This window comes from Callorhinchus milii, unplaced genomic scaffold, assembly GCF_018977255.1.
Source record: "Callorhinchus milii isolate IMCB2004 unplaced genomic scaffold, IMCB_Cmil_1.0 Scaffold3, whole genome shotgun sequence".
In the NCBI taxonomy this organism is placed as follows: Eukaryota; Metazoa; Chordata; class Chondrichthyes; order Chimaeriformes; family Callorhinchidae; genus Callorhinchus; species Callorhinchus milii.
In genome coordinates, this window is record NW_024704744.1 from 41,596,277 (window position 1) to 41,608,660 (window position 12,384).

The 12,384-nt window shown below is 43.6% G+C and overlaps 1 protein-coding gene across 1 annotated transcript in view; it reads left to right on the forward strand.

Moving 5' to 3' along the window:
• Positions 1 to 12,384, forward strand: part of bckdhb (branched chain keto acid dehydrogenase E1 subunit beta) — a 198,217-nt gene that overhangs the window by 102,759 nt on the left and 83,074 nt on the right. Inside the window, exon 9 of the mRNA XM_007905050.2 lies at positions 9,669 to 9,755. Coding sequence (XP_007903241.1) covers positions 9,669 to 9,755 — 87 coding nt within the window. The remainder of the gene's footprint in view (positions 1 to 9,668; positions 9,756 to 12,384) is intronic.

Genomic DNA, 12,384 nt, shown 5'->3' on the forward strand with positions numbered 1-12,384 from the left:
TCTGTTTTACTGTGGTTTAAGATTTTTGTATCAAAACTAACCTTATATCTCAGTGGCCAAGATAAATCATTTTGTTCATCAGTATTAACTTTGAGTTTGATATCCCTTTACAGAAACTCCATGTGAGGTATCCAGACAGAAATTGTTCTATATACCTCCCGGGGCTGGAAATGAAACGTCATTGTACTGTATTAATAACCATGTTCTTGGTCTTTCCAAGTGTTTTTCCATGGAAAGTAAGGATGAGATTACAGAAACAAAGTACAAAACGTATCCCTTAAAGACTATATTTCAACAAAGGAGCTAAAGTGCATAGTTCAAGTACAATTGGTATCATTGACCCAGCAATTGTGCTGCTGAGATAATAATGAATTGAGTTGTTTCATTGTACACTACAAGTCCTGCAACTGGAAATATTGACCCTAGGTATAAATGCACGAACTTTGGGAATTGGCTGGTCTCTGCTCGTTGTAATTCATACCTTACTTCTATGGTTTCTTTTGTTTTCTGAAAAAACAAATTGTCTCTCCTGAAATAATTTCTTTGTTTTTTTTATGTGTATATATAGTATATGAATACTCCCATTTTAATGATTTTGTTTATATAGTTGAGAGAAGTGATTTATTGGGTTTAATTCCAAATGCCTTAAAATGAAGGAGAATTAGTGTAACATGTTCAAAGTGTGAGATAAATTGCAGAGATTTCTTCTGCACTCCTGAAAGCAATGATTCATGAGTTTCATTTAGTGTCAGCTGCCACAATTCTCTTTTTGCCTGAAGACTGTTTGCATCTGAACTGGCAGCACTGAGCCCCAATTGAACATGGAGCAGTGAGTACCAATTGAAAATAAGACATCTGTCACAGCTGAGCCTGACAGAGTAGAGGACCAAAGAGATCTGGGGATTCAGATCCATAAATCTCTAAAAGTAGCTACACAGGTAGATAAGCTTCTATCTTCTGTACTAATAAAATGACAATGTCTATCTGCGCTTCAAGAAGGATCTCAATAACCGATTGACATAGAGACATGATTTATACCTCATCAGAAAGGTCTTGCATCTGGGAGTGGCATGAGTGTATTTTGTTTTCAGGTATCTTCTATAGTTTATGAGTTCTTTCAGTTTTGCGTTTTTCGCTGCTGTTACACCTGGTGGCCGCCAATTCTAAGTGGCGCTGGTGCATTGTGCATCACAGAGCACGTACGTAGGTACGCACGCACTGCAGTTATAGCTGGTGGCTGCTCCGGCTGACCGTGAGCTGTGGCATCCTGCGTCACAGAGCACACACGTAGCCAAGCGGTGGGAACAAAATAAAGAACACATACGAAGCTTAGCTGTGGCAACAACAACAAAATTCCATTTTTAAAATGCCATTCGTGTTGGGAGGATGTCACAGTGGTTATAAATTATACATTTATATTCATCATTATAAAGATACCTAAGCGAAAATCAAACCTTTCGAGTAAAAATGCTAGACAAAAGAGAGAAGATCCATTAAGTGAAACTGAAGAACAAAGTCCTCCCAAAGGAATCCTCCCTTCTTAGTATGATAAAGATGAAATGTCTGTCTGTGTGTCTGTCTGTGGGTCAATTCACATTGGATCCTTTGGTTGCAAGCACAGATGCAATGGGTACAGCTAGTGCTATTTGAAAAAAAGCCAATGGAATATTGGGCTTTATATATCCAGAGGGCTATCATATAAAAGTGAGGAGGTGATGTTGAATTTAACAACAACTAGGATTTATATAGCGTCCTCCATGCCGGACGGCATCTCAGAGCGCTTCACAGTAATGGATCCCAGGGCCGAGCCAGTGGGAGGGGAAGAAGGTGACCAAAGTTGCAGTCGAAAAGAAAGGTCTTCAGCCGAGACCTGAAAATAGGAAGAGAGGGGGCGAGGCGAAGGGAGTGAGGAAGAGAGTTCCAGAGCTTCGGGGGGCATAGTGGCTGAAGGCACAGCTGCCGAGGGTGGAGTGGAGGACCCGGGGGACAAGGAAGAGGCCAGACCAAGAGGAATGAAGGCAACGGGCACTGTTGTGAGGAGATAGGAGGTCAGAGAGGTAGGAGGGTGCAGAGGAGTGGAGGGATTTGAAGACGAGGGTGAGGATCTTGAAGTCGATCCTCTCTGGGACAAGCAGCCAGTGCAGTCTGGCAAGGACTTGGGTAATCGGAGAGCGGAGTTTGGTGCAGGTGAGAATGCGAGCGGCAGAGTTTTGCATGATCTGGAGTTTATGGATGGTAGTGGAGGGGAGACCGGCGAGGAGGGCATTTGAATAGTCCAGCCGAGAGGTGACAAAGGCACGGACCAGGGTTTTAGTGGCTTTTGAAGTGAGGTATTGGCGAAGATGGGCGATGCGTCGGAGGTGGAAGAAAGCAGTGCTGGTGAGGAACCAGATGTGGGGGAGGAAGGTTAATTGGGGGTCGAACCTGATGCCTAGGTTGCGGACGGGTTCGGAGAGTTTTAGGGGGAGGTCGGGTAGGTGGAGGAGGTGAGGACCATGTGATTTTAGACGTTGACGAGAGCCAAAGAGTATGGCTTCCGTCTTGTCAACATTCAGCTGAAGGAAATTTGCGCTCATCCAGCTCCTGAAGTCTGACAGGCAGGCTGACAGAACATCAGGGGACTGGGGGGTCGCAAAGAGAGGTGGAAAAATAGAGTTGGGTGTCGTCCACATACATGTGGAAGTATACCCCATGTCTGCGGATGATATCCCCAAGAGGGAGCATATAGATCAGAAAGAGGAGGGGGCCAAGGATGGATCCTTGGGGTACCCCACAGGTAACCGGGTGAGAGCGGGAGGAGAAGCTGTTTGTGCAGATGTACTGTCAATCTTCATCCTTTCCTGTCACCTTGGTTACACCACATTTGGAGTGTTGTATCCAATTCTGGTCTCCACAATATACGAACAATATAGCAGATAGTGATGGAAGGTGTACAGAATAGGTTTAGGAGAATGATACCAGGGTTAGCAGGTTACTGCTATCAGGATAGGTTATGCCTTTTCACTGGAGAAGAGACGATTAAAAGGGGCCTACTAGAGGTGTTTTAAATTATAATAGGGTTCAGTAAGGTTAACATAAATAGACTGAATTGCGAGTCCTTAACCAGGGGACACAAATAAAAGATAGTGGTTAGGGGATCTAAAGAAGAATTTACGAGGACCGACTTCAAGCAGAGGGTAGTGAGTTTTTGCAACTCACTGCCTGAAGCAGTGTTTGAATCAGAAAGAATAGATGCATTCAAGAGGAAGCTAGAACTTCACATGAGGGAGTGAGGAATAGAAGGGTATGGGAGGGAGTAAAGGAATGGGTGGAGACGAGTATGGAGTATAAAAAACAGCGTGGACTGGTTGGGCCGAGTGGCCTGTTTCCGTGTGTAAATTATTTGTAAATCTTCTTTTGTCAATCTGGCAAGCAAGCATTTCAGAATAACTAGAATTGTAATCCAGAGCAATTTATCCTAACCCGTATCCTAAACCTATTGATATTTATGCCAGTTTTGTGGTCTAAGTAACATTTTTATATTTCAGCTCTGGAGCCTCCAAATTAATTGCCGTTTTGGAGGCTTTGCTGCATTACGAATCTCCACTGCTGTTATATTGCCTCCAGACTTCTGAAGGGTGGTTGTGACAAATGATGTTCTGCGTGCATGCAACAGTCTAGGCATCATTGTGAAATATCATGAAAAATTTAGTTTTGCAATCTCGACTATGACATTAACTGAATCTGGGAGACTTCAAGCTGTTTGGTTCCAGGAGTTACGAGTTACTTGGAGCAAACTTAACATAAAATAGGCATTGCTTATCATAAATATAATAATCCTTGCATTTGATATAGCGCCTTTTCACGTCTTCGAGACGTCACAAAGCGCTTCACAGAATATATTGTAAAATGAATTGACTGTGTATTTTGTGGGCGAATAATAATACTTGCACATGATATAGATCCTTTCACGTTGAGAGGACATCTCAAAGCATTTATTGTGAAGTAGAGTGACTGTATATTTTAGGTGATTGCGGAAGCCCAATTGCGGACAGCAAAGTCCTAAACACTAACAAAAATAAATGACCAAATTATTTGGGACTTGGCCAGGACACTGGGAGAAACTGCCTTGTCTTTTTCGAGTTGTGTCGTGGGATGAAATATAAAACAGTGCAGCCCATATTTAACTTTACTGTAGCACAAATTCACTTAGAATTCAGTTGAACTGTGGACTCCATTCACTGCCCTTGTACCTGGCTGGCCTATTATTTCTGCTGCTGGTTGGCTTTTCACATTAATATTGCCGACTTCCAGGTCATTGGGTTGCAGCTGAAGTCACTTACTTCTTTGCTGGGCAAAGGAAATGACATTGCGGCATTCTAATCACCTTGAATGCAGAAATTTTAGCTTCCTATCTAAAAAATAAAGTAAATTTTATGCGTCATCAGATGGTTGTCAATGACACTTCCTGCTTTGCAGGTGAGTAGCAAACAGGACTGATGTTGGTGGTGACTAGAAGTCAGCCTTTTTATTACTTTTAGCACAATAATGCAATTTGGGATTTTATGATACTGCAGAATTTTTAATTGATTTCTGCCAAAGCATATGAACCAAACTTTAAAGTATAATCGCAAGTGTTCTGGTACATGACTCATCTGATTCAAAAGTAAACGTATTAAATATCCCTTTTAATTATAACTAAATCTAGCCTTTAGTTATTGCCGGGCTGTTGCCGCAGACCTTAGCCATTAAAATTACATAATGGCTCTTTGCAAAGCATTGTGTTACGCAGTAGTTTATCATGTTACAGTGACAGAATAAAATGCATGGTTTTATATTTGATTGCTTGCACTTCGAACAGACTATAATTTGCTGCCCTACATTTGCAATAATGCATGTTAGGGAAGGTTTTGCATGAAAGGGTTACTATTTAAATAGCACTTTTGGAGGCAATGGAGCACTTTTCACTTTAAAATTAAACATTAATGTTCTTGCAATGTTTTTTTTCATGCTGTTTCTTTTCAATTCTTAGTTTGGAATAGCGAAATTGGTGGGAGTTCTACTCTTGGTTTTGCCAAATTTTTGCAGTTTAGGAAGCTGCTTTCTCCAGCAGAAGTGAAAAATGTACTTGCATTTTAGACTCGACTATGCAAACTCCCTGCTTGTTGGCCTTCCCAACTCCTCCCTCCACAGGCTGCAGATAATCCAGAACTCTGCAGCCCGTGTCCTCTCCCGCACCAAACTCTGTGACCACATCTCCCCCACTCTCGCCCGACTCCACTGGCTCCCTATCCTTCAGAGGATCCAGTTCAAGATCCTGATCTTCACATATAAAGCCCTCCATGGCCTCGCCCACCCTACCTCTGTGACCTCCTAACCCCCTACCAACCCGCCCGTTCCCTCCGCTCAGCCGGCTCTGGCCTGCTCCACGTCCCCCGACCCGCCCGCCCCACCATTGGCGGGAGAGCCTTCAGCCACTCTGCCCCCAACCTCTAGAATTCCATCCCCCGATCACTCCGCCTCACCCTCTCCTTAGCCTCCTTCAAGTCCTGCCTCAAAACCAGCCTCTTGGACCACGTCATTGGTCACTCCCCTCCCTTCTTCCTCCCTGACCTCAGCTCGGGTCTGAAATGCTGTACACTGACCAGTGCCTTGTGACGTCCTCCCAACGTGAAAGGCGCTATACAAATGTGATCTTGCTGTTGTTGCATCATTCAATTGTTTTGGAAATTTCTTTTTCATGGAGATATTGTTAGGCATATTGCCTTCGCTTTTTCTCCTTATAATTTCTTGCTGCCTTTGTCTGACTGAGAGGGCGGGTGCCCCGGGCTTCCACAGGTAGGATTTTTCCTCTTCCCTGCTTGGGTATATTACACTCTCTGATCAGTATATCCTGGGTTGGCATGCAAACTGAGTGAAGAGGTGTTTGAATGATGAGTGACAAAGCCTCCATTGAGCTCCTAACCTCTGGCATTCCCTGCCTCTATTCCCTCGCCTAATCACTTGCTATCTTTAAATCTCACCATGAAACCTACCTGTTTGCCTACAGTCACCTCCCCTTCCCTTCCCCCTTGCTCGACATTCAACCCCGCCTGTGAAGCATTGCGAGAAGTTATCTTGCATGAAAGATTCTACATAAATGCAGGTTGTTGTTGTGGATCCTGCTGTGTTACTGCAACACTGTATCAGCACTCCAAGACACTACCCCGTATAAAGGGCTCTATATAAATGCAAGTTCTTATTTCATACTGAGTGTTCTTATTGAATGCTTTGAATGTATTGCCTGAAAATGCGATTGGAAGCTTACACGGTATCTCTAAATGTCCTGATCAACTTAAAAGAAAATATATATTAATAAAAATAAAGGCTTGTTTAAGAAGACTTTATTTGCAAGTTTGCATACCTCGATAAATTTTTGAAAAGGTAAAGTGACATAGCACGCCTTGGATTGTGCACATCCTGCTTCATAGTGAGTTACAAGGCTCTTGTTTAACAAATCATGTTTGATAGTTGTTGTGTTGTGCTATTGAGTTTGCTCTCACACAGAAAGAACAACAACACGATTCCATTTATAGAGCGCCTTTCACGTCGGGAGGACGTCCCAAGGCGCTGTACAGTTGGGACCCAAGCAGGGGGGAAATGGTCAGGGTGAGGGGAGGGAAGGGAGGGAGCGAGGAGGGGGAAGAGAGTTGAGAGGGGAGCTGAAGGCACGGTGAAAGAGAAAGGCTTGAGACCGGCCTTGAAGGAGGAAAGGTAGGAGGCGGCGAAGGCACTGGGGGATGGAGTTACAGAGCCTTGGGGCTGAGAGGCTGAAGGCCCGGCCACCAATGGTAGGGCGGTTAGGGCGGGGGATGTGGAGCAGACCGGAGCCAGAGGAACGGAGGGTACGGGCAGGTAGTTAGGGGGATAGTAGGTCGGAGAGGTAGGAGGGAGCAGGATGAGTAGGTGAGGGTGAGGATCTTGAATTCGATCCTCTGGGGGATGGGGAGCCAGTGGAGGCGAGCGAGGGTGGGAGTGATGTGGTCCCGAAGCCTGGTGCGGGACAGTACACGAGCTGCAGAGTTCTGAATGACCTGCAGCTTGTGGAGGGAGGTGGCGGGAAGGCCGACGAGGAGAGAGTTCCCATAGTCCAGCCTTGAGGTGATAAAGGCGTGGACCAGTGTTTCAGCAGCGTGAGGGGTGAGGTAGTGCCGTAATCTGGCGATATTCCGGAGGTGATGGAAGGCGGTGCCAGTTGAGGGAGAAAGGGTCGAACAGAACATCGAGGTTCCTGACTGGCTTTGAGAGGTGGAGAGTGCAGCCTTGGATGCTGATGCTGTCAGCGCCTGAGGTGCGGAGGCGCTGACGTGAGCCAATCAGGAGGGCCTCAGTTTTTCGCACGTTGAGCTGAAGAAAGTTGTCTCTCGTCCAGGACTCGATGTCGGACAGGCAGCTGTCAGGACATCGGTGGTCGTGGAGTTGAGGGTAGAGGAGGAAAGGTAGAGTTGGGTGTCATCCGCATACATGTGGAAGTTAACCTAATGTCTGCGGATGATGTCACCACAGGGGGAGCATATAGAGGGTGAAGAGGAGGGGACCGAGGACAGAGCCCTGAGGGACACCGCACGAGACAGTGTGGGGGCTGGAGGAAAAGCCGTTAGTAGAAACAAAATGAAGACGGTGGGAGAGGTACGACCTAAACCACTCAAGGACAGGACTTGAAGGTTGAGGTGGGAGGACAAGCGGTGGAGGAGGATAGCATGGTTGACTGTATCGAATGCTGCCGATAGGTCGAGGAGGACAAGGAGGCAGAGGGAGCCCTGGTCACAGATGGTCAGGATATCATTGGTGACCTTGACCAGGGCAGTTTCTGTGCTATGGGCAGCACGGAAACCCGACTGAAGGGGTTCGAATAATGAATGGGTGGAGAGGAAAGAGCGCAGCTGGGAGGCGACAACTCGTTCCAGGACCTTGGACAGGAAGGGGAGGTTGGAGATGGCCGGTAGCTTGATAGCTGCAACGCATCAAAGGAGGGTTTTTTCAAGGTGGGAGTGATGGTGGCAGTTTTTAAGGGAATGGGAACAGAGCCAGAGGAGAGGGACAGGTTGATGATGTCTGTGATATGTGGGGCAAGGAGGTGGAGCTGAGAGATAAGGAGTGGAGTGGGGATGGGGTCAAGGGAGCAGGTGGTGGGTTTCAGGGATAGGATGAGTTTGGTGACAGAGGTGGGGAAACTGGTACGAAAGTGTGTAGGGGAGGATGGGTAGGAGTCGGAGTTTGGGAGGGAGGGGGTGGGGGGTGGGTGGATGTTGGAGGGGAAGTGACCGCGGAGCGAATTCCCTTGAAATCCAGATCTTGCTTTTAAAAAGAGTAGAAGTTTTAAGAAATAATGTAGCTTGTATGAGCAAAATCGTTCAATTATATAAACGTGAAAACAATCCATACCCTATTGAATGTTTGTTGAATGTTTTTCAGCAAATACAGCTTTAACATTTTCAACCAGGAAGCCCCAAATTACAAAGTAAAAATTACCATGACTGACTGTAAAGGACACGATAGCTTGTTTCTCTGAGGTGTGGGTTCTGACGTTCAATTTATTGACGAACCTTAGCATTCATTGATAATTTGATAAAGTTCAGTGAAAAAGCTTTATTTGTACCACAGCCTAAAGCTGCATTCTACATTGTAATATTGTCACCTTTTAAATAGTACTGTACATAAGCACCCCCTTGAGTGTAGTAATTCATGGGATTTTTTTTGAAAACAATGATTATTAGGGCGTAACATAGAAGATGCATTTTCCACTTTACTTCCAGTAACTGGTGTCATAGTAATAGACCAAGATTGTCGATGGTGGGTGAAGTGAATTGTTAGGGACAATGTCTTCACCGACATGTTCCCACACATCTCTAGTGAAGAGTGGAATTGCCACTTTATTGAGGTATCTGCAAAGCTCACTGTGGCTGTGAGAATTGGCTCAGGAGAAATGGAGAGAAGCGGAGAAGAAGAATTGGGGTTAGTAATAAAACGACAAAATGTAAAGTTATAAATATCAAAGCACTTTATAATAATTTATGCATTGATTTAGTGCCTTATCAAGATGTTGAGATGTCCTCACACGACTTCACAGCATTTACTTTAAAGATTAGTGGTTGTATTTGCAGGCAAATGCCACAGACAGTTTTATGTAGAACAATGTCCCATAAACACATGGGGGATTGATGGCCAAGACATTGGATGAAACTTCCTTCTTGTTTCAAATAAAGTCCGCCTGAATAAGGAGATGGGGTCTCGGTTTGATGTCTCATTTGAAAGAGGTGACTTCAGACATTGCAGTTCTCCCCCCAGTACTGTACTGGAGTGTTCAGCCTAGACTTGAGCTCAAAGTCCCAGTGTTGCACTTGAACTCATAAGTTTCTGACTCAGAGTTGAGAATGCTACCAACTGAGCCTGGCTGACATATCATGCTATATTGACAGATGTCGCACAGCAAGAGAAAATCTTTCTGGCATTTTTCATTCTTGAACTTAAATCGAAGTTAAATCTTCATAGATATCAGATTAGAAATGTTTTAATTTTAAAATATCACCTCTCCAAAAACATTTTTTTTTCAAAAAAGAGGGTAGGTGAAGTTTTTGGAAAGAGAATAATTTCACACATTCTGTTAAAGCATTTGTGTAAAATTGGTAATTCATATGCTTGTATTCTAGTCGGTTGTGAAAACTGGACGGTTACTCATCAGCCACGAAGCTCCAGTAACAGGAGGATTTTCTGCAGAAATCAGTTCCACAGTTCAGGTAGGTGTTTAAAGAAATCTAGTTACACAATCAATGACTGATAATCCTGCACATCACAGTTTGGAAATTGATGTTTTATTTTAAGCCAAATGGCCTTATTTTTGTGGGTGAAGTTTTCTTATTCCTGGTCTCTTGTTTCCTTCTTGTAGAGCTGCTTTTTTAAAAAAAATAATGGTACCTTATCTGCAAAATGACTGTACCTTACAACTTAAACACAGTAAGTTGCCTCGTTTGAAGGGAAAATTGAAAAATTAACTGAGCTCTCTTATCTTTTTAACCAATCCAAAAGCAGCATGTTTGCACACTCTTAAGATGGCTCGATGAATTGTGTAAAATGGTCGAATAGGTCCTGGGCTGATAAAACAGTTTTGTAAAAAGAATGCAAGCTTGTTTTTCTCTGCTTTTCTCTTGTGCATGAACCAACACCAGCAAAAGGTAAGTGTGTGTCTTGTTTTGGTTTCCCGCTGAACAAACTTAGGTGGAACAGCCTCATGACAAAACCTGTGTTAAAGGGAAAGGAGTTTAGTCTTGAGTGGTATTCAATGCTGGTATTATATTACAGAACAATACGTGTGGAATAATTGGAAGTGATCTTGTTCATGTAGCCTTAAGCCACATATGTTAAAAAAAATCACTTCAGCATTGTTACTAATGTAGCTTTTGCTGTTAGAAATCCAGGGCTATTTTTATGTTCCTTACATGCACAAAACATATAACGTCATTATGTGCATGTATGAGATGTTTAGAACCGTTTTTACCAATCAATTCATACTGAATTATTGATAGCAGAAGTTAGGAGATGTGCTGGAATATCAGGCAACTTTGCTCCCTATGTTATCGTGGGTCTTGTTACCATTACTTAGCAATCGAGGGGAGTCCTGAGATCACAATGGAATGAAAAATTGAAAACCTGACATGACCATGCTATTTGTTTTTCGTCAATTGAGTGCAGAAACCACCTATCATGCTTAAGAGTATCCAAACCAAACAGTTCCACGTATGTTTAGCACTTATAAGTGGAAATATCCGTTGTCTGGAATGGATTGTGGACTCTCTCCTTGGACAGATGCAACCTACTTACCTAATTCTGGGATGTATTAAGCGCAGGTTAGCAAGAGCCAAGGTTTGGGAACCCCAGAGTGTGTGTTGGGGTACTGCTGGAGTCTAATCAGCTAAAACTGCACAGTTTGCTTGAGAGCACTGTCTGGCAATACAACTGGAGAGAGACAGATAGCCCAATCAATAAAATTGAGTTGCATCTTGTGTATCAGTCTGCCAGCAAATGCATGAAAGCAATACAGTAGCATAAAGCAATGTAAAGCAATAACATGTAGAGTTATTGAGAACTGGTTTTAGAACTGATTCACTTCTTACCTGAATCTGTTGTGCTTGAAATTCACCCTGTTTAGTATGTGGGGTGGAATCCAAGGGGAGGTCAATTGTTTCTAAGTTGCAACTGCTTTTTTTCCTGGCTTCTTATTCTCTAATGAGCTTCCCAAATCTCGTAAGGAAGTCCAAATACACCACCCATGTCCAAATCCCTTGTTTATATTACAGCACAACTGTTGGGGGAAGGGCTGGCATCCAGAAGCATCATTTGCTCAAGGGTGCATTCCCACTGATGTTATCATTTATAGTTACAAACAGACCATTTTCAAGATGGAGTGCTTCATGTGTTTACACGTGACTGCAACAACAAATTACAACAACAAATTGCATTTGTGTAGTGCCTTTTACAATGTGAGCATTTCCTAAGGCTCTGGACAGTCATGGATTTGGACCTGAGCTGGGCGTTGGGATAAGGAGTGGTGGAGGGCAGGGAGGGTAGGGGTTGGAGGGTGACCGAAGGTGCCATCAAAGCGGAGGGTCTTGAGACGGGCTTTGAAGGAGGCAAGGTTATATTTATACATACACATATATTGTTTTAGAGTATGAATGCATCAGCACTACCTCGACGCTTCCTCCATTAGATATTTAAATTGAAAATTCATTAACTATCTGGGTACTTTTGCATTGGGGCAGTCGTATATCAGAAGTAGTATTAGGGAGATAATAGACTCAGGCAATCTAGTGCAAATGCCATTTGGAAACAGTGGAATCCTGTAACATATTGGTCAGAGCACTCACCTTGCAAGTGAGAGTTTGATCCCAGATTGGACAAACTTTAGGCAAGTTTCCATACTCTACCTACCTCAGTTTATCCAGCAGTAAGTAGGAGCCTGGTTGTTAGTCGATTGGCAGATCGCTTTCTGGGTGTAATAATCCTTTCAATTAAATAAATAAAAATAATAATAATTTGGTCACTCAATCCACGACTGTTTGTGGGACACTGCTGTGCACAATTGGCTGCCACATTTCGCTCACAAGATACACAGTCCATTCACTTTAAACTATATTCTGTGAAGCGCTTTGTGACGTCTCAACAACATGATAAGGTGCTATGTCAAATGCAAGGATTATTATTATTTGCTCATGGAGGAACCAAAGTGCATCTTAGAAGTCTGACCCATCAAAAGATTTTGAAATAACACCAGTGCATCTAATTTTCCTTCAACATAAAGTTGGTGGGGCTACTTTAGTATTGTGTGTTGTCATTGAGCAATGCTGCCTAAAGCTTAACCAATGTGAA